The 22888-nt window shown below is 40.3% G+C and overlaps 1 protein-coding gene across 37 annotated transcripts in view; it reads left to right on the top strand.

Moving 5' to 3' along the window:
• The window catches only part of NRXN2 (neurexin 2), a 724697-nt gene that overhangs the window by 604397 nt on the left and 97412 nt on the right, over positions 1–22888 (top strand). For 22 of the 37 annotated variants that reach the window (XM_069738707.1, XM_069738688.1, XM_069738704.1 and 19 more), the window contains 2 exons: positions 94–265; positions 3841–3930. In XM_069738707.1, the coding sequence (XP_069594808.1) occupies positions 94–265; positions 3841–3930 (262 nt within the window). The remainder of the gene's footprint in view (positions 1–93; positions 266–3840; positions 3931–22888) is intronic. The other 15 variants (XM_069738695.1, XM_069738710.1, XM_069738694.1 and 12 more) reach the window with 1 other exon arrangement.

Raw genomic sequence — 22888 nt, 5'->3', positions numbered from 1 at the left:
CTGCCCTGTTGAATTAATGCCATAATTCTGTTTTACATTTCTGATTTTATTTTCTGCACTGTAAACATATATTTTTTCTCCTTTTTTTTCTAGGACCAGGGCACAGTAGGAGTGATTTTTAACGTGGGCACAGATGATATAACTATCGAAGAACCAGGGGCCCTGGTGAGCGATGGAAAGTATCATGTGGTGCGATTTACTCGTAGCGGGGGTAATGCTACCTTGCAGGTGGACAGCTGGCCAGTCAACGAAAGGTATCCTGCAGGTAAGGAGCATAGTACTAATAATTTGCATGGAAAGTACTTCCCCTGAGGTTCCATGTTGGGTAATAGTCAAAAGAGTCTTTTCTGTTGACTGATTTTTTCCCAATACTACCATTGTTAGCATCACATAGCAATAAGATTGGTATCCTTTAGGGTCAATGCAATTGCCATAAATTATGACTACCATGTAAGTATACAAAAGTATAGAATGCTACATTCATAATTGCAAAAATTTACTGCCCAAATATGAAGTGACAAAAAATTAGCACTACACACTTGGAGATTGCAAGCAGATCCACCAGGAAACTAGCCAAGAACCGAGAAACCGAATTTCCATATCTAGATAACCTCAATGAGATCACCCTAAGGCTAGGATCATACGGCCATTTTTTCTCCATCTGAGAAGAAAAGTCCAGTTAGGTGTGATCAGAGTAGGATCCTTTTTCTCTGAGGTGGACAGAATAAAGAAAAGTTTCTCCATTCTGTCAGTCCGCGAAAATCGTACCTCACCCGGATGACAATGTTTTACATGGACGCGTAGACTCGCATTGCCGATTTTGATCCAACAACGAGATCAAAATTGAAGATGTCAACTATTTCCTCTGATCACTCGGTCCAAGGAAAAAATTGGATACGTGCACAGTCCCTTCAGTTTGACAACTATCAGGCAAAACTATGGCTCGCACTCGATCTAAACGTTTGTGTGCATGAGCCTTAAGAGAGAGAAGGTTCTTACCCTACCTACGATCCCAGCGCTCAGTTTCTCCTCTTTGGTACCGTTCCTGCTTTTTTTCTCCCCTATTCTTTATGTCTATCTGCTAATGTGGGCTCCAGTTTCGTTCCCATTTGGTTGGACACTTTTCCCTAGTCCATTCTGAAAACTCCTAGACATCAAAAAAAGTTTTTTTTGTTTTTTTTTTAAAAACTGATTTTGTGATAATCCTTAGATCAGAGTCATAGCATTTACAAGGTCGTCATGGTATATACACATGTAGATGATCACTTAGGACAATCCTTGTCTCCCCGACTTTCTTAGCTCATAGAATCGTAATTTACTTGTACTTGAATTTACAAATAATCCATTGGATGAGTTTTCTCCTCCCATTAATCTGTGTTGTATAATTTGCTTCTTTTTTTTTTTGCTAATTGGGAAAAATTAAAGGATCGAAGAGATTGCTCTGTCATTTCTTTTTTTTTATTATTATTATTATTACTAAGGTATATGTTTGAACCTTGAATGAATAAACAATGAGAAAATATGACGTAACAAAAAAAAAAGTACTGATAAACTTAGTGCTAAAATCGACTGGTAATTTGAGTCTAAACTGTCCCAACAATCCCTTTAACCAATTTCTAAACAGAACTAACTAGAGCTTAGCTTTTAATCCATTTTGCCCCCATTACAACCACATCAGTTCTCGACTGGAGAAATAGAATTGGAATGCAAGATTTGGGAAAAGTGATCTGTTTATTTGCCATATATTTTTTCTGGAATAAGTTGACTATTTCATGTTCTGCCTGGTTTATATGGGAGTCGTACCATGGAGTCTGCTCTAGATCGGGCTCCGAAAAGGAGCAAAAGTCTTATCTATTCTGTAGAAATAGTAACAAATTCTATAAACTTCGCAAGTAGCGGTTCACAAAGCAATTCATAATGGGTGACATTAATCAAAGCTAAGAGGAGATGTATCCATTCAGATTGATGCTTTTATTTTTAAAGCGTAAATGTAGTTTTCATTTTCATTAGCGCACATGAAAATAAGAATTTTTTTATAATAGATAATAGTGGAGAAATTTACTACTTTCCTCTCATGGATTGATCACTCATTCTCAAAACTCTCAATTTTCGAGTAAAATCTGTCTTCGGTGAAGACAGATTTTGCCATTACTGAGATAGATGACAGTTGGTGCTCATAAAGTTCTATGGAGAACTGTAATTGTAATTTCAGGAGAACTTGCAGCAGAATGTCCATATCTGCCTCTAGCTCCTCCCCCCTACATAGAACTTTATGAGCACCAGCTGTCATCTCCTATCTCCGTAATGGGAAAATCTATTCACTGAAGATGGATTTTAACCATAAACTGAGAATTTTCAGAATGAATTATCAGTTCAGGAAGAGAAAGAAGCAAATTCCCCTTAATAACATATATAATTTTTTTTCCGCATTTTCATGTGTATTATTGATGTATTAGAATAAAATAAAACCAAACGATGATTACTTTCAAGAGGCAAAACAAAAAATGGTATTTAATGGGTTAATGTAGCTCTTCTTATCTTTGCACCAGTTTTGATACTTCTCAGCCTTTAGGTAGTTGGAGATTCCCAGCTAGGCAATGTCATGTCACTAAAAATATATAATATTTATTAATGGCTAACGATTGAGAAAATTGATTTGTGAACTGCACAATTTTAAAGATTGCAAATTAACTGGCTCTTTTCTGAGCCAATGTTATTATTTTATTTTTTATTTTGTTTTATTTTATATAATTATTATTATTTTATATTATTATCATCACCATTATTTTATTTATTATACATTTTTTTTAATTTTATTATTATTAGTTTTAAATATTTTATTAGTTTTAGAAGTAGTAGTAGCTTTAATTACTGTTTTATTATATTGTTATTTTTATTATTAGCTGGCTCTTTATTTACTTTTGCATGAAGATTTCTCAACTTTTCAGCACTGGTAAATCTGGATTTGTTGCACTTCTTAAAGTTCAGAAAGATGTAGCAAAGTGTCATCTCGATGCCTTGCATAAGTCCAGCATGTTGTTCATTACCCTCTGTCCATGACTCCAAGATTTATTTGATGTCCTTTGCTGCCTTTTTCAACACCATGCTTCAGCCAACCCTGACCCCTTCGACTATTTCCTAATCATGGAAGCGTTCCTCCTGACCTACTTTGTCTTTTCTTTATTCTGCTCCCCGATAGCTTTGATTTCCCTCCGAAATGACAACCTTCCATTATTTCTGAAGAAAGTCATTGACCTATTGAAGTTTAGAGTCACTTCTCTATTGCAAATACAGAAGTAACGTGCTCTAAAAGCAATTGGTAGACTCGCCAGGAAAATTGTAATCTTCGATCATTTCGAGAAAGTCTTAGATCTTCGCTAAAAATCCGATGGATGAAACGAGCAAGAGTAAATGTTATGATAATGGACAAAAAAATTTCTCAAAGTCATTTACCGGTGACATAAGCAATAGTAACATAATGGTTTCCACGGATCCAATTGGTCTTTGATATGTTCATTGATCCCAACAAGTCAAGTGGTTGACAACCGTTATGGGCTAGTGATGATATCCAAGTGGGGATAGTAAGCTAAAACGAGTTACAAATGAGGGTGTAAGTATCCTAATATTCACTCATTGGTTTCCCAGATTTTGCAATCCATGCTATTTCTATTGACTTTGCGCAAGTGGTTTCCGCAAATGGGGGTAAAATGGGACTAATCTCCTTAAATCTCTCTTAACCATTTTCTAACTATTGTAACTGTTCCATGAACTGTTAACCTCTAACCTTTCGCCTTTCAGATTCTAATGCATCTAATGTTCTTTTATTAAAACTCTATAAAGGGAACCCAGATAGTGAAAGATTGGCGCTTGCCCGTCAGCGCATCCCATACCGCCTGGGTCGTGTTGTAGACGAATGGCTGCTAGACAAAGGTAATTTTTGTGGGGGATTGGGAGGATGGTTTAAAAATAAAAAAATGGTGGAGTGAGAAGGCGAAGAGAATTCTTTTGAAAAAAATAAAACTGGTAAAAATGATCTATAAATCACCTAAACATTATCAGAAAAAAAAAGTTGTCTTCTTCCCCTTTTACGCTGTATTATTTTTGTCCACTCTTTTTTTCATAAATCACATTATGGGAACCGATGTTGTTGATAATAGTAAATTCACATTTCAATGGTCCGTTGACGACATTTACATTCGTTGTGAATCTTCACTTATTTTCTTTTGTGTTTTAGTGATTTTTCATTCAACTGATTTTATCTTTAAGAGTCCAGTTTTCACGTATAAACCATTCATCTGAGCAGTAATTGGGCTATTGTAATAGGTAAAGGAGATTTATAAATATTTATCCGAAATAGGGTCAAATAAAATAAAAAAAAAATACTAACTTCTTCAATCCAATACCACTGCTCTGGTGGTTCCCTTCCCATTTCTGCTAACAATCGCATGACGTATATCATTCACATTCCAACAGTCTTCAACCGTCAAGTGCCATACTTATTGAGACCAGTAATTGGCTGAAGCGGTCAACAAGAATTATGCACGGCACACAACCACTGTAGAAATAAGTAGAGACTCTCTAGGGCTACCGGAGTGGTGGCACTGGGTGGTCAGTATAGGTTTTTGTTCTTTATTTAACCCTTGTGGAAACAACCTTCAATGTATCAAATCCTAGGTGTTAAGTAAACTTTCTTACTTTTGGTTTTTGAACTTGAGAAAGTTCCAGTCCGGCCCGAAACGCGTTGGTGCAATAAAAACCCTTAATTTTTAACGAGTATTCTTCATTACTAGAGCAGCCAAGGTACAGTGATATTTTTTTACTAAAATTAAAGTAAACTTACTGTGAACGCTTTTTTAAAAATTTTTATCTGACATACGCAATATTTTAGAGAATTTTAAAGAAGGCTGAGAACATTTACCCGCTATGGAAACTTGAAGTCATTCATAACCTAGGCTTTTGTTCTTTTTAGTTGAAAATTTAAAAAAAAATATTGACTGGTAGAAGGATTCAAAGAGTAGAGAATGACGGTCACAATTCTACAACTTCTACCCATTAACATACAAAGGGATTTTGAGCTTTTTATGATATAAATGGCCCATATGTTAGAATTAATATAGATATTACTTTGTATATTTTGTTTCATATAACAATAGTAGTTAGGAAAAAATCCTGTTAAATATTTCAAATAATGACATGTACCAGAAAGGATAATCAACAAGCACAACAGCATGGATTTTATCTAACATTTATAACAGGAAAGGTCTCTGTTTGATAAACCATGGCAGTGTCTTTTGTATATCCCCATTATGTAAACCTGAACATTTACAGCTCTTATTTCAGTGAACATTTTTTTTTCTTAAGATCATCCCTTAAAGCTATAGAGAGAAAAAAATGATTGATTTCTAGCTTCATATCAGCGCCTTACTGTAAGCAGACTGAGACTTGGTAACTCGCTCGGACGGGTGTTGACAGACATCACAGACTGGCTAAAGGAAGAACATAACGTCTTTATAGCGGTCTGAAACGTCAAGTGAGATTTGCCAGAACCAAAGCCCATCATAACTTTATTTTGTTCCAGTGAGCTGGTAAATTGGCTGGAACATCCCATTTCCCACAATTGTTTAGCTCCAGTAACTTTGCAGTAACACTAGAAAAAACTAAATATATTCTAAGCAATTGGGAGAAATCCTTTGTTTAAAAATAGTTCCCCAAAAATCCTTTAACCGGAGTCTGTCAGCAGGTCTTTGCTATGTAATCTAAGAGCAGCATGATGGTTGAGACCCTAAGTCCAGCGATGTGTCACTTAGGCTACGTTCACATTTGCGTTTTTGTGGGGCGCAGCGTCGGCGACACGACGCAACGCAACCAACAACGCATGTACACAACTGTTATGACCTGGTGGTCAGGACAATAATGGACCTGGTGGTTAAGAGCACACAGAATGACCTGATAGTTACTGATAATAAGGACGAGCTCTGGGACGTGGGAACTCTGCTGACCGCAATCCCTAATCCTATCACACACACTAGAAATAGCCGTGGATTGCGCCTAACGCTCCCTATGCAACTCGGCACAGCCTAAGAAACTAGCTAGCCCTGAAGATAGAAAAATAAAGCCTACCTTGCCTCAGAGAAATTCCCCAAAGGAAAAGGCAGCCCCCCACATATAATGACTGTGAGTAAAGATGAAAATACAAACACAGAGATGAAATAGATTTAGCAAAGTGAGGCCCGACTTACTGAACAGACCAAGGATAGGAAAGGTTACTTTGCGGTCAGCACAAAAACCTACAAAAACACCACGCAGAGGGCGCAAAAAGACCCTCCGCACCGACTCACGGTGCGGAGGCGCTCCCTCTGCGTCCCAGAGCTTCCAGCAAGCAAGACAACAAATTAAATAGCAAGCTGGACAGAAAAATAGCAAAGCAAAGAAATACAAGCTGGAACTTAGCTTCTGCTGGGAAGACAGGTCACAAGAACGATCCAGGAGTGAACTAGACCAATACTGGAACATTGACAGGTGGCATGGAGCAAAGATCTAAGTGGAGTTAAATAGAGCAGCAGCTAACGAATTAACCTCGTCACCTGTGAAACTCAGAAACACCCACCAGAGGAAGTCCATGGACAGAACCAGCCGAAGTACCATTCATGACCACAGGAGGGAGCCCGACAACCGAATTCACAACACACAACGCAGCGTTTTGCGACGCATGCGTTGTCATAAGATCCTACAGATCAGGAATTTCGGCGCAGGGAAGACGCTACAAGTAGCGTCCTCTGTGCCCTGTCTTGTGCGTCTATATGATGCATGCGTCATAAAACACAGTACAACGCATACCGGCGCATGACCATGCGCTCTCCATGTTCAAGATAGGGGCGCATGACGCATGCGTCGGTATGCGTCGACGACGCTGCGCCCAACAACGCTAATGTGAACGTAGCCTTACTGGGCTGTGATTTACTGTTTCAATAAAATCCGTGTTTTATCAGCAAGTGATAATCACTACAGGACTAGGTGTCTTCTGTTTCCTAGTCCAACCACGCCCCCAACACTGATTTCTGTAAATGCACAGTGTACACAGAAAGCCACCAATCAGTAGTGTGGGCGGGATTATACATAGCAAGCCACCAATCAATGTTGTGGGTGGGGTTATTCAGAGCTCCGCATTCTGAGCACTGCTGGATAAACGGCAGACAAAACAGGGATTGTATCAAAATGACAGCATACAGACCAGCAAGTAACACGTTGGTGGAATTGGGATCTCAGCCCCTACATCATGCTGCTAACAGATTCCATTGCAAAACAACTGCTGACAGATTCCCTTTATGTAATACTTTTTCATGCATCATATGCTTCACATGCTCATGCATGAATGTCTATAATGATATTGTCTACAGCAGGTTGATGCCTAACATTGTCTAACAGACACCTTATATCCCGCAGACTACCCTACTAACACCTGTACAGGACTATATTACCATGCTGAAAAAATACCAGCTAACCTTGACAAGCTAACGTAAGGCTGTAAGATTAGCTTGTCTCGCCAGATTCTGATTTGTTTCGCTCTAGACTCCCAGGTATGACATCCTATAGGATTGACATTCTACTTCTCAGTAGCATTTGATCCCATGGTTAACCATGATGTCTAATGGGACACATCATCTTTATGTCTGAGGACTTTAGGATGAATTAGAAAAACTAAATTGGCCTTAATGACGGAATATTCAGGAAGACTTTTTCTTTCTAGTAATGATAACTGTGTCCACAGCATGTCCTTAGAACATATAGAATGTGGAAGGGTAGGGATGCGAAAATCGAATGCCGAGCTTAAGGTCACCTTCCATGCTCGGCTGGTTACTTTCTACATTCCTTAATTCATTTCCTCGTTCAATTTGCAGAATTCTGGAATGTGTAAACCCGTGAATATTAGTTTTGCTGAATCATACGGCTTTGTTTGCATATGTCAGATGGTCTATTTATCAAGCAGGAACATTCTATTGAAAGTGCTGAACATCTAAGCTTCTGCCTCCTAGTAAATAGACTCTGTGCAGTGTGGTGGAAATACACGTTAGTGTTGCTATTGAATTAACTGATTGTATAACCTGAGCTGATCACAGCAGTTTATAGCGAATTGACACGGTACCTGGGTTAGGACCAGAACTTGACTGCAGTAAAGATTAGAATGGAGCCGACGGACTATATGTGCTAAAGTTCGACTTCTAGAAATGGGATTATAGCCATGGACATCTCTACTAGAAAAATAACAACACATATATAAAGATGATGACAACTGGAACTACTGTTAATATTGTATAATAGACTAGATAGAAATCTCCCGGCTATTTACTTTCAATACCAGAAAATTATATTTCCTATAGAATTGGAGCATACTGGGCTCAGAGACTTCTACATGCCCTCTCTGGGCTCAGACTTCTACATGCCCTCTCTGGGCTCAGACTTCTACATGCCCTCTCTGGGCTCAGACTTCTACATTCCCTCTCTGGGCTCAGACTTCTACATGCCCTCTCTGGGCTCAGACTTCTACATGCCCTCTCTGGGCTCAGACTTCTACATGCCCTCTCTGGGCTCAGACTTCTACATGCCCTCTCTGGGCTCAGATACTTCTACATGCCCTCTCTGGGCTCAGACTTCTACATGCCCTCTCTGGGCTCAGACTTCTACATTCCCTCTCTGGGCTCAGACTTCTACATGCCCTCTCTGGGCTCAGACTTCTACATGCCCTCTCTGGGCTCAGACTTCTACATGCCCTCTCTGGGCTCAGACTTCTACATGCCCTCTCTGGGCTCAGATACTTCTACATGCCCTCTCTGGGCTCAGACTTCTACATGCCCTCTCTGGGCTCAGACTTCTACATTCCCTCTCTGGGCTCAGATACTTCTACATTCCCTCTCTGGGCTCAGACTTCTACATGACCTCTCTGGGCTCAGAGACTTCTACATGCCCTCTCTGGACTCAGATACTTCTACATGCCCTCTCTGGGCTCAGACTTCTACATGCCCTCTCTGGGCTCAGACTTCTACATTCCCTCTCTGGGCTCAGATACTTCTACATTCCCTCTCTGGGCTCAGACTTCTACATGCCCTCTCTGGGCTCAGAGACTTCTACATGCCCTCTCTGGGCTCAGACTTCTCCATGCCCTCTCTGGGCTCAGACTTCTACATGCCCTCTCTGGGCTCAGAGACTTCTACATTCCCTCTCTGGGCTCAGAGACTTCTACATTCCCTCTCTGGGCTCAGACTTCTACATGCCCTCTCTGGGCTCAGACTTCTACATTCCCTCTCTGGGCTCAGACTTCTACATGCCCGCTCTGGGCTCAGACTTCTCCATGCCCTCTCTGGGCTCAGACTTCTACATTCCCTCTCTGGGCTCAGACTTCTACATTCCCTCTCTGGGCTCAGACTTCTACATTCCCTCTCTGGGCTCAGACTTCTACATGCCCTCTCTGGGCTCAGACTTCTACATTCCCTCTCTGGGCTCAGACTTCTACATTCCCTCTCTGGGCTCAGAGACTTCTACATTCCCTCTCTGGGCTCAGAGACTTCTACATTCCCTCTCTGGGCTCAGACTTCTACATTCCCTCTCTGGGCTCAGACTTCTACATGCCCTCTCTGGGCTCAGACTTCTACATTCCCTCTCTGGGCTCAGACTTCTACATTCCCTCTCTGGGCTCAGAGACTTCTACATTCCCTCTCTGGGCTCAGACTTCTACATTCCCTCTCTGGGCTCAGAGACTTCTACATGCCCTCTCTGGGCTCAGACTTCTACATTCCCTCTCTGGGCTCAGAGACTTCTACATTCCCTCTCTGGGCTCAGACTTCTACATGCCCTCTCTGGGCTCAGACTTCTACATGCCCTCTCTGGGCTCAGACTTCTCCATTCCCTCTCTGGGCTCAGAGACTTCTACATGCCCTCTCTGGGCTCAGACTTCTCCATTCCCTCTCTGGGCTCAGAGACTTCTACATGCCCTCTCTGGGCTCAGACTTCTCCATTCCCTCTCTGGGCTCAGAGACTTCTACATGCCCTCTCTGGGCTCAGACTTCTACATGCCCTCTCTGGGCTCAGACTTCTACATTCCCTCTCTGGGCTCAGAGACTTCTACATGCCCTCTCTGGGCTCAGACTTCTCCATGCCCTCTCTGGGCTCAGACTTCTCCATTCCCTCTCTGGGCTCAGAGACTTCTACATGCCCTCTCTGGGCTCAGACTTCTACATGCCCTCTCTGGGCTCAGACTTCTCCATTCCCTCTCTGGGCTCAGAGACTTCTACATGCCCTCTCTGGGCTCAGACTTCTACATGCCCTCTCTGGGCTCAGACTTCTACATTCCCTCTCTGGGCTCAGAGACTTCTACATGCCCTCTCTGGGCTCAGACTTCTCCATGCCCTCTCTGGGCTCAGACTTCTCCATGCCCTCTCTGGGCTCAGACTTCTACATGCCCTCTCTGGGCTCAGAGACTTCTACATGCCCTCTCTGGGCTCAGACTTCTACATTCCCTCTCTGGGCTCAGACTTCTCCATTCCCTCTCTGGGCTCAGACTTCTACATGCCCTCTCTGGGCTCAGACTTCTACATGACCTCTCTGGGCTCAGACTTCTACATGCCCTCTCTGGGCTCAGACTTCTACATGCCCTCTCTGGGCTCAGACTTCTACATGCCCTCTCTGGGCTCAGACTTCTACATTCCCTCTCTGGGCTCAGACTTCTCCATTCCCTCTCTGGGCTCAGACTTCTCCATTCCCTCTCTGGGCTCAGACTTCTACATGCCCTCTCTGGGCTCAGACTTCTACATGACCTCTCTGGGCTCAGACTTCTACATGCCCTCTCTGGGCTCAGACTTCTACATTCCCTCTCTGGGCTCAGACTTCTACATGCCCTCTCTGGGCTCAGACTTCTACATGCCCTCTCTGGGCTCAGACTTCTACATGCCCTCTCTGGGCTCAGACTTCTACATTCCCTCTCTGGGCTCAGACTTCTACATTCCCTCTCTGGGCTCAGACTTCTACATGCCCTCTCTGGGCTCAGACTTCTGCATGCCCTCTCTGGGCTCAGACTTCTACATGCCCTCTCTGGGCTCAGACTTCTACATGCCCTCTCTGGGCTCAGACTTCTACATGCCCTCTCTGGGCTCAGACTTCTACATGCCCTCTCTGGGCTCAGACTTCTACATGCCCTCTCTGGGCTCAGACTTCTACATGCCCTCTCTGGGCTCAGACTTCTACATGCCCTCTCTGGGCTCAGATACTTCTACATTCCCTCTCTGGGCTCAGACTTCTACATGCCCTCTCTGGGCTCAGACTTCTACATTCCCTCTCTGGGCTCAGAGATGTATACACTCCTTCCATGATCTCCGTTACTTCTACACTCCCTCTCCTAAGCTCATAGACTTGTACATTCCCTCTCTGAGTTCAGAGACCTCTTCATTCCCTACCTGAGCTCAAAGACTTCGACATTCCCTCCTTGGAGGGCACAAGTAAAATACATTGCTGTTCAATCTGATAAAATCCATTTCCATTTGTGTAAACAAAACAAAAAAACATGGAAAATTGAGGACATAATGTGTACATGCGATGATAAAGTATGAAATGTACATGGGATTCAGACTACCGACTACTGACTATTAGAGGGAACCTTTCAGCAAGCTCTTGTAGGTTACTGGCCTTGTAGGCGTTTGTCCCCCAATAAATATGATACCTTTTCGGTGAAAATTGGATGTGCTGGTGATGATAAATCTAAAAATCATATAAATCAGGCTGGAAGTGCACTGGGGGCGTGTCCATGCACTTCCCCTGCTTCTCCCAAGTGCAGTGACACGCCCCCAGTGCACTTCCAGCCTGACTTACATGTGGCTTCTGCACCGATATCTCATGACTGGTACATCGGATCACTACAAAAAAGGTGTCATTTTTATTGGGAGACAAGTACCTATTCCGCCGTACCACTAGTTTTATATTTAAAAAACCGCTTTCTTTTAATAGACCCAAGTCTGATCCGACTCTTATGTACATCTCATCTCATAGATTTACACGGTTAAATTCTAATCTGTGCTTACGATCTGATAACCATTGGAAATGTCATTGAATCATTCCTCAGCATGTGATGCAATCTCACCTTCTGCATTTTTTTTTTTTTTTTACATTCATTTTTTCATCTTCCCGACTCCTTTCCCAAATACGATGTATCAACAGAAAATGTAACGAATTCTCTTTTCCTTCTCATTCCTTGAACACCTAAATTTCAGGTATACTTATATATAAATCTCCCTACATTTATATATACGTGTACACATTGAAGTCTAACCTAAATTTAATCATCTAATAATTTCTGCTAAACGGCTGATAAACTTTTTTTTTTTTTTTTTGTTTTACTTGCGTCATTTGTTTTTTTTTATTTTTATTAAATATATATATATGAAAATTCTAGGAAAGAGTGAGAGAGAATCTAAAGATTTTAAACATACGATTAAACCAAAAAAAAAAACGTTAAAGGGACTAATATTAAATAACTTCAAATGCAGGGATTTGAATTAATTATTTTTAACCCTTTGCTGCAAATAAACAATGAAATCCTCCAAAAAAAAAAAAAAGCAACGGGTTAGGGATATGGAATTCTGCTGATGTTCATGACAAACATAGTAATATTTTGGACCTGGTACAAATAGAACCACTGAGAAATATGATTTTTTTTTTTGGGGGGGGGGGGGTATTTTACTCTATGTAGGCAAGATGTTATATGGACCACATGATTCATCTTCCGTTTTCTTAATCTATCATGAAAGATATGGAATAAGATGTCATAACTCGTTAGATGACAGCCAGTCAAATTAGTGTCCTGGCTCTCCCTCGATGGCAGGAGGATTGGACATATGAAATTTCAATATGCTTGATCGTTTGTTTTAGATAAGCGTGCACGAGCGGTATCGGCCGAAGTAGAGAAGAACAGCTGTCGCCCAACAATATAAAATTGATGGATATCTCCCTGAAAAAAATAATTGATAATGTCATTTGTAGGCTCTAAATTTTTACGCTCAGTTCAAACAACCCCAAAATGTATGTCTCCCTTTTAGCACCGTGTAGTTTCTAGGTCTAATAGACTGCGTTGATTCGTTTTTTATAGGGGGAAATCACCATCTGCCGCCTGATGCAGAGCTCTAAATTTCATGCGTAGACAGCGTTAAACAGTAATATTTTTTAATTTATTTATGATAAATAATTATCCTCCAAGCATTGTAAAGTTAATCATTTTTTGTCCTATATTTTATTATCTTCTTTTGCTCCCTTTATTCCCAAAACAAGTGCTGCAGTACTGTTTCAATGCCAAAGCACATGGTCCTTTAGAAGCTGCTTTTATCCGCTGCTCAGCAAGATCTGTATACTATTTTCAAACAATCAGGGTGTAGGATTTGTCTGAGCCTTTTTGCTCTCCACTTCCCTACTCAGACAGGGGAAAGTCTGTATAGTATATATAATATAGTATACTCTGTTTAAACACAGTGTATGAATCAGTTTTTATGAAGAGGTAAGCTATAGGCTGGACCACGGTGAGTCATTGGACGTGGTATATCTCGATTTTTCCAAAGCGTTTGATACCGTGCCGCACAAGAGGTTGGTACACAAAATGAGAATGCTTGGTCTGGGGGAAATTGTGTGTAAATGGGTTAGTAACTGGCTTAGTGATAGAAAGCAGAGGGTGGTTATAAATGGTATAGTCTCTAACTGGGTCGCTGTGACCAGTGGGGTACCGCAGGGGTCGGTATTGGGACCTGTTCTCTTCAACATATTCATTAATGATCTGGTAGAAGGTTTACACAGTAAAATATCGATATTTGCAGATGATACAAAACTATGTAAAGCAGTTAATACAAGAGAAGATAGTATTCTGCTACAGATGGATCTGGATAAGTTGGAAACTTGGGCTGAACGGTGGCAGATGAGGTTTAACAATGATAAATGTAAGGTTATACACATGGGAAGAAGGAATCAATATCACCATTACACACTGAACGGGAAACCACTGGGTAAATCTGACAGGGAGAAGGACTTGGGGATCCTAGTTAATGATAAACTTACCTGGGGCAGCCAGTGCCAGGCAGCAGCTGCCAAGGCAAACAGGATCATGGGGTGCATTAAAAGAGGTCTGGATACACATGATGAGAGCATTATACTGCCTCTGTACAAATCCCTAGTTAGACCGCACATGGAGTACTGTGTCCAGTTTTGGGCACCGGTGCTCAGGAAGGATATAATGGAACTAGAAAGAGTACAAAGGAGGGCAACAAAATTAATAAAGGGGATGGGAGAACTACAATACCCAGATAGATTAGCGAAATTAGGATTATTTAGTCTAGAAAAAAGACGACTGAGGGGCGATCTAATAACCATGTATAAGTATATAAGGGGACAATACAAATATCTCGCTGAGGATCTGTTTATACCAAGGAAGGTGACGGGCACAAGGGGGCATTCTTTGCGTCTGGAGGAGAGAAGGTTTTTCCACCAACATAGAAGAGGATTCTTTACTGTTAGGGCATTGAGAATCTGGAATTGCTTGCCTGAGGAGGTGGTGATGGCGAACTCAGTCGAAGGGTTCAAGAGAGGCCTGGATGTCTTCCTGGAGCAGAACAATATTGTATCATACAATTATTAGGTTCTGTAGAAGGACGTAGATCTGGGGACTTATTATGATGGAATATAGGCTGAACTGGATGGACAAATGTCTTTTTTCGGCCTTACTAACTATGTAACTATGTATGTAATCTTTGCTGAGCAGCCATCGAAAGGAGCTTCTGAAGGGGCATGAACTGAGCAGTGAAACAGCAGTATTTGGGAGGAAAGGAAGGTAATGAAGTATATTTAAAAAAAATTTATACTTTGCAATGCCTGGAAGATGATAAAATAAAAAAAAAGTTAAGGCTAGTTAATGTTTAATAGATGCCATTTTGGCTGTCAGATGGCACCAGTAAGGAGAGTTTATGAGCTTAGCGTATATACTCTGAGCTCAATTAGAGCATAGTATGCAGTAGCTCCCTCTAGTGTTCAATGCCGACAGACAAAATAGTATCTTTCCTTTCCAAGCCCTGAATTTTGAGTTTTATTTCTGAAAAGTATATGCATGAATGTATAAAGATATAATTTAGAATTAATTAGCGTAGACCTATGCACAAATGAAGCCTTTCTCAAAACGACAAAGATATCACAATGCCGAAAATTGTAGGTCATCACCTAACCATACAAATTCAACGGCTTTGTTGTGGTAAGTGTTAAAGGGACTCTCGCAGCAATTTTTTTTCTGTGTAATCTGAGAGCAGCATAATGTAGGGACAGAGACCCTGATTCCAGCGATGTGTCACTTACTCAACTGCTTTGGTGTAATTTTGATAGAATCCTTGTTTTTTGCTGCTGTAAATGTAGCAGTGCTCAGAGTTCTGAGCTGTATATAATCCCGCCCACATCCTTGATTGGCAGCTTCCTGTGTACATTGACAGCAAGCTGCCTATCGGTGGTGGGGGTGGGGTTATACAGAATGACCTGTCTGCACGTGACACCTAGTCCTGCAGTGATAATCTCCTGCTGATAAAACACTGATTTTATTGAAACTACAGCACGCAGCCTAATAAGTGACACATCGCTGAAATCAGGGTCCCCTACCTTATGTTGCTCTAAGATTAAATAGCAAAAACCTACTGACAGATTCCCTTTATCTTTCTGATACATTTATTGTGTGTTAGTTTAAGAAAGGCAACATCCGGAGTGGTAAATGGAAGACACTGTAATAAGAATATAGAATTTGTTAACAGTCGGTTTACTCGGTTGAAACAGATATTTCATATTCTTTATCTCAATGCTTGTTTTTCCCTATTATTATGCTCTTTTATTACAAACTACTTACACCAGCGCTTTGCGCTGTACATAATGGAGCATGCTGTATAAATGGAAAACGTGAAGGTAGTTAATTGAAAACACTTGATATTGGAGCAATAAGGCACAGCCATAAAGTAAAATGTTCCACTGGAATGCTAATCTTTGATTATCGCCTCCTTTACTCCAACCCTATTAAATCTGGTCGGATCAACCGTCTGCATTGACAGAGCTCACCTCTCCTAATTGTCAGCATCACCTGAATAAACTGAATCCGACCTCCGATATATGATATCTTAGAGGTCAACGAAGAAATGACGGTTGCCTTTTATTCCGTTCTTTGATCTACGATCTTTTTATCCAAGTTTTATGTTGCCCTTTACGTGCTGCGCTTGTTAAGTTGCTCATAGTGCATTGCATACGAAAGAAACATTAAAAATTACAAGCTGAGAAGCGGCCGGGGTTAGGAGCATCACTATAATTACAGTAATGCAGTCCCTGCGCCCATACCGTATATATATAGTTATAATTTGTCCTTTCGTATGTTCCGTTATCTATGTAGCAGTGATTACTGCTTTTATCTCCAATAAATCTCCATGGGAACTGTGAAACAGGTCGGCTCCGAGAAGCACTTAAATAGCAAGCGATGTCTGGTAGAAGCGGTCCGTTGGAGGAACGATCCCTTTTAGGCAACGATATAGGATAGTCAAGAAATCCTTCCTCCTCCATCACGGGCTTCTTATATAATATGCACTTTATGTTGACATATTAATATAAAATGCACAAGTCATGTAACGTTGCATATATTTTATAATTTTAACTTATCAATCGCATATTAAGTAGGAAATCGGCATGTTACACATTTTAAGGGCTGATGCTGAACAGTCACACTTTGATGTATATTTTCCTGCCAAAAATCCAAATATGAAATTGAGGATGTGATTGGGGGAACGCAGCAGATCCACATGAGGATTTGATGGGGTTGATTTTTTTTATGCCATTTTCGCAAGAAATCAATATAAAATAAATGTACAACATTTTTAGGGACCACCCCCAAGGATCTTTAAAGAGTAACTTTTTTAAAAAAAAACTGATCAATTAGTGAAATGTTAAATGTTTTCATGAAGGCCCACTGCTGATTAGAAAAAAGTAGGGTTTGAAACGTTCAGCCAAGCTCTGCTCTACTCCGAGACTCAAGGTGGACACCAAGTTTATGGAGTCAGACTTTAGTGTCGGAGAGAAGATCTCCTAAGCAAAATGTTAAATGTTTTCATAAGTGAAGGCCCACTGCTGATTAAAAAAAGATAGGGGTTGAAACACTCAGCCAAGCTCTGCTCTTCTCCGAGACTCAAGGTGGACACCAAGTTTATGGAGTCAGACTTTAGTGTCGGAGAGAAGATCTCCTTAGTGAAATGTTAAATGTCTTCATAAGTGAAGGCCCACTGTTGATTAGAAAAAGATAGGGGTTTAAACGCTCAGCCAAGCTCTGCTCTACTCCAAGACTCAAGGTGGACACCAAGTTTTTGGAGTTGGACTTTAGTGTTGGAGAGAAGATCTCCTTAGCAAAATGTTAAATGTTTTCATAAGCGAAGGCCCACTGCTGATTAGAAAAAGATAGGGGTTGAAACACTCAGCCAAGCTCTGCTCTTCTCCGAGACTCAAGGTGGACACCAAGTTTATGGAGTCAGACTTTAGTGTCGGTGAGAAGATCTCCTAAGCGAAATGTTAAATGTTTTCATAAGTGAAGGTCCACTGCTGATTAAGAAACGATAGGAGTTGAAACACTCAGCCCAGCTATGCTCTTCTCCGAGACTCAAGGTGGACACCAAGTTTATGGAGTCAGACTTTAGTGTTGGAGACAAGATCTCCTTAATTTTAGAAATCAGTGGGGTTTCATGACCTGGACTGCTTAATGTCAAAAGTTTTTTAGACATGTAACTACTCTTGAACCTATTGAAGAACAGTGCGCACCATGAATATGGTCAACAATATGGCCTGTTGCTCCATAACAAGTCTATTGGAGAAGATGTAAACTCGCAGCTATTTTGAAGACAACTATAAAATTGGAGGCTTTTAGGGGTAAAGTAGAGCCCCCGTACAACAGCTACATAAAACACAGGTTGAATTGAGATTTGATACTTCCATGTGTATGAAGCCTAAACATGAGGAGACAAGCAAAGTGTATCTTATTTGTCTGTTTGAATGACGGTTGCACATTTCCAAATTCGAAGCCAACTTCATTTTGGAAACTTCTAATTTGGAATTTTAAGAAAAACCTAAATTCTTTTTAAACTGGACAAGAAAATGAACCATCAACAGAATTCCAGAATTAAAAAAAAAAGAAATCCACAATTCTAAACGCAATATGGAGGAACTTAACAACTAAAAACTAAAAAAAAAAATGAAATAAATAAAGACTAACCAAAACCTAAAATAATAATTGAAAATGTTGTAACCAATTACTAAATAATACGCTAACCAATAAATTGCTGCATTATTTTCTACTAATGAGACGTGAACTACTCCCACTCCCAATTGGTAAATAGACTATTAACTACAGAGGGTTAAAAAAATGAAATTAATTCATAAACCTGTTTCGATAAATGACGGTAGGTTTGGCCGGTAAAAGGCAGGAAATGGGAGTAGTACCGATTTCTTTTGGATGTGAAGTCCCTTTAACATTTTCTGCCTGGAAGGATGAAAATTTTGGTAAGGAAAAGATCAATTTACGCACACAAAAAGCGGAAAAATTATTGTCTTGGTGCTGCTGATTCCTCGTTTTTTGTCTGTTCCGAGATATGATTTGCGTGAGTGCAGACGAGTGGTTCCTACTGGTGATGGTGGCATATGGGAGAAGTGAGGTGGAGAAAAGTTAATGCCTCTGTTATCTATAGGGAACTACATAAGCGAATTTGTATATGTGGCAAGTGAATTGGAGAGCAGATAAATATTCAGAACCTACATGTAAAATACTCTTCTAGCAAAGTGTTCGCTGTCTCATTTACTGTAAGGAACTTGCCCATCTGTCTGGAAACTTTCTCCCTTGTGAAAACTCTTGGCTCTGCATCTGATTGAGAAGTGCTGACTGGTTCTTTGCGAGCGCCAGCGGTGAAGCTGCCATGTTTATAAATGTTTTAAAGCCTACTATATAAACCATAGATGTCAACTTTTCAAAATTACTTCCATGCTGCTTAACTTTTTGTGCCTAAGCCCAGCATGCATTATAGCGGTTCGAAAACCATACGGCACTGCGGTGCGGTCTCCGTTATGCAATGGTTTCCGAGCTCCTTTATGACATTATAATTTGCATTTAAATTAATCATGTTAAATAAATGTGAACTTCAAAGGCCCAAAGTGTGGAAATGGAGGAATACGTTCCAGCGGCACCGAAAAGCCGGGACATTTCCATGGGCAACTATTTCTAAAATTATTATTAAGCACATTTTTTACATTTGGGATTGTACTTGGATCTTTGGTCTACTGGTAACCAAGATTTCAGCTAAGAGATTTTATTTATTTTTTTATTGTTTTTTTGTTTTATATTTTTTTTCTACTTTCTTTTGGGCTGTTAAGACACAGATTTATACGATTAGTTCACCCTTTTATCATTTTGCAAAATTTAGGAGAGGCATTTTTCCAGGGTTTTACCATCATTTATTACTTTCTGAATGATCACAAATTCAGAACGTGCACTGAAAAGTTTTATCTGCTATACAATCCACTGCTTCTTTACCCGACACAGACTTGTTTTAGGTTCCTCCCACTTAAGATGCAGGAAGCATGTGAAAATTGCACAAGGAATTATGCTGCTTCAGGAGGCAGACAAGAAAAACTATGAGCAACATATACAGGAACAAGTAAGATTGTGAGTAGTGTGTTATCTGTGGGCTAAGAGGTATGAAAATGGGAATAATTGCTAAAACTAGCCATACCCAGACAACTGTCGGCACTTAATTTGGCCCATAGCTAGGTCTCCCAACTCCCTCGTACAATGAGCCAAATGATCATGTGTTGGGACCGAGGAGAAATCGGCTGCCAGACTCCTCGGGTAACGGCTTGTTTCCCCTTTAAATTAAACGACCAGCCACAAAATTCCAACAGTCCAATCTTCTTCTCCCCCAACAAATAGTAAACGGATGCCCCCATATGCATCATCTGGTAAAAATGAAATCGGCAGGTTGGACTGCTTTTTCACCTAATGTGTATGAAGGTTTCTAGCCAACAGAGAAGGGCATTATATAGAGTGCCTTGTATGTTATTTTATGTTTTCTATATGAATGTGGTATCTCGTAATTGACCACAGATGGAACAATCATACCGTTAGTTTGAGGTTTGTATGGATCATACATATCTTGACATGAGCTGAAATTTATACTGTTCAAGTTATTTTGGCACCAGGTCTATTATCGAAAGTGAATACGCTTTGGTAGGTTGATTAGATAACAGGAAATGAGCATCAGAGATTTTCCAAAAATTCCTTAATTGTGTAAGCTTTAAAAAGTTACAAATGTGACTGACATGGCAAACTTTATAAAAAAATTATGCAATAAAAGAATTTTGAGGGAGCTCTCAGTTGCCTTGGAAGCTCATTTCCTGTTATTGAATCGAACAAGTGGAGTGGAGGATTGCCTCTAAGAAAAACACATAGTTTTAGGAGTTGTTGTCTTTGTAGGACTTGTCTTTGTAGGACTTGTTGGTGTTGTAGGACTTGTTGGAGTCGTAGGACTTGCTGGAGTCGTAGGACTTGCTGGAGTCGTAGGGCTTGCTGGAGTCGTAGGGCTTGCTGGAGTCGTAGGACTTGCTGGAGTCGTAGGACTTGCTGGAGTCGTAGGACTTGCTGGAGTCGTAGGACTTGCTGGAGTCGTAGGGCTTGCTGGAGTCGTAGGACTTGCTGGAGTCGTAGGACTTGCTGGAGTCGTAGGACTTGCTGGAGTCGTAGGACTTGCTGGAGTCGTAGGACTTGCTGGAGTCGTAGGACTTGCTGGAGTCGTAGGAGTGGTGTCAGGATTCCAATGTAGAACTACTTGGTTGAGTTGATATAGGTCCAGTGCTTGTGCTTCTCTAGCGCATATTCATGTGTGAATGTGAGAATGATGTTCAGCGTTTGTATGTGAACGCTATATAATAGTACATACATAATACAAATGAATTTTAAAGATAACAATGCAATCATTCTGAAGCCACTAGTTCATGTATCATTGGACAGGTTTCAGATCATTGGGTTGCAGAATTTTCACTACTTCTGCAGTAGCACCCGACAATCTTCAGAGTAAAATATGTGGATTGTGCTGCTACAGAAGGAGGAAAAGCCAGAGGCATTAACCAGGGAATCTGCAAGCATCTCAGTTCCTGACTCAAGCACCTGTAGTGTTGTCTAAAAACATCAGAGACATGATGTATTCTTGGTCTGTAGCTCCTCAAGACATTCTTGTGGAGCTCTATGTTTACTTTTCTTGGGGAACAATTTGCAGTCAAGCAGATTTCCATGCTGCGGATCTTCATAACTCTCTCCCTCTTTTCAACATTTATTGGGTGAAGAGTTTGGTGTAAGTTTTATTTTGTGACGAACAATTGCTTTATGTATTGTTTAACATGATCTGTGTGTATAATTTATATATTGTTTGTTTATATATTGTTATTGTTTTATATGTTTTTTTTTACATTAATGATCTGCATAGGTTCTTTATGCATATTGTTTTATATGTTGGCTTATATTATCTGCATTAATATATTACGTAGAAAAATGTTTTAATTGCCTTAAGTATTAAAATATATTGTTTGATTGCTTTACTGCTTTACCCCTATTTTTACTGTTTTATTGTTACATTCCATATTTTATTGTTTTCCTGGTTATTTTTCTTCTAAGTCTTTTACACTACAACTCAAGCCATGTTCCAATTTGCCAACATGATTCGATGACACATTGTATAGTCTGACACTTCACACAAAATGCATCATTTAACAAACTGTTCCGGACTACATTAACTTTCTTTCTAAGGCTAGGTTCACATCTATTCTCGTTATTTCTGGTTTTCTGTTCCGTCAGAAAACAAAAAAATAACCGCAGTGGCAGATCTGGTTTCGATGGCCCTTATTGAATGCCTATGATGCAGATGTGAACACAACCTTGCCTTTAGGTCTTGGTAAAATATAAGTAGAAAATATCCACTTGACTAACATTATGTTTTTTGAATATGGAAACTATGAATTCTCGTTTGAACACAACAAAAAATGGAAATAAATAAAAAAAGAAGGATTATCGACCCCCATGTGGACCAGTAGGGTTGTTCTTCTGATCTCTTGGATGAAGTCTGTTGATCAAACATCTATTCTTAAACATTTAGTGATTACTGTTCCTTTTTAATCTTAGCTGAAGGTTCACTTTATACATTAAGGGGTTATTTAGGACTGAATATCTATGAAACATATTGGTACATACAAACCGTCGAAGAAGATGCTGCGGTATCGTACACTAAACAACTGGGAGAGAGGTGCAACTTTTTGGCATTTTCATAAGTTATTTATTCATTCACATAATGAATTAATACTTTGCAGGTGAAGTCAATACGTTGATGCAAAAAACATAAGTAGTTGAGAGCTAGGTATAAATATAACCTACCACTAGAGTAGAGTAAAAAGATTTGGAAGACCCTGGTCCACCATTCGTGTCAGTAACTAGTAGCCATTAGATCAGACCCTTACGAGTCTCTTCCCACCTGCCAGCACCTCTTCTAATTAGTAGGCCCAGTACAATGCCATGCGTGGTTTAGACCGCCATGATGGAGTCGCGCTAGGACTACTAATCAGAAAAGGTGGTGGAGATACTGGCAGTAGATGAAGGCTTCCAGGGACCTGTAAATCTATATGCTCAACTCTACTTACCACCTTCCAGAGAGGACAGCGTCACGTCTCATCTGTTTAGTTAAACATTCATAAACAAAATGGGTAAATCTTTTTCCAAGTTTGCATCTTGCCATCTGTAAGAATGTAGAAATTAACTCTTTAAATTGTTTGGAAA

This window comes from Ranitomeya imitator, chromosome 9, assembly GCF_032444005.1.
Source record: "Ranitomeya imitator isolate aRanImi1 chromosome 9, aRanImi1.pri, whole genome shotgun sequence".
In the NCBI taxonomy this organism is placed as follows: domain Eukaryota; kingdom Metazoa; phylum Chordata; class Amphibia; order Anura; family Dendrobatidae; genus Ranitomeya; species Ranitomeya imitator.
Note: the sequence above shows the minus strand (reverse complement) of the source record. Positions and strands in the feature narration are given on the sequence as shown.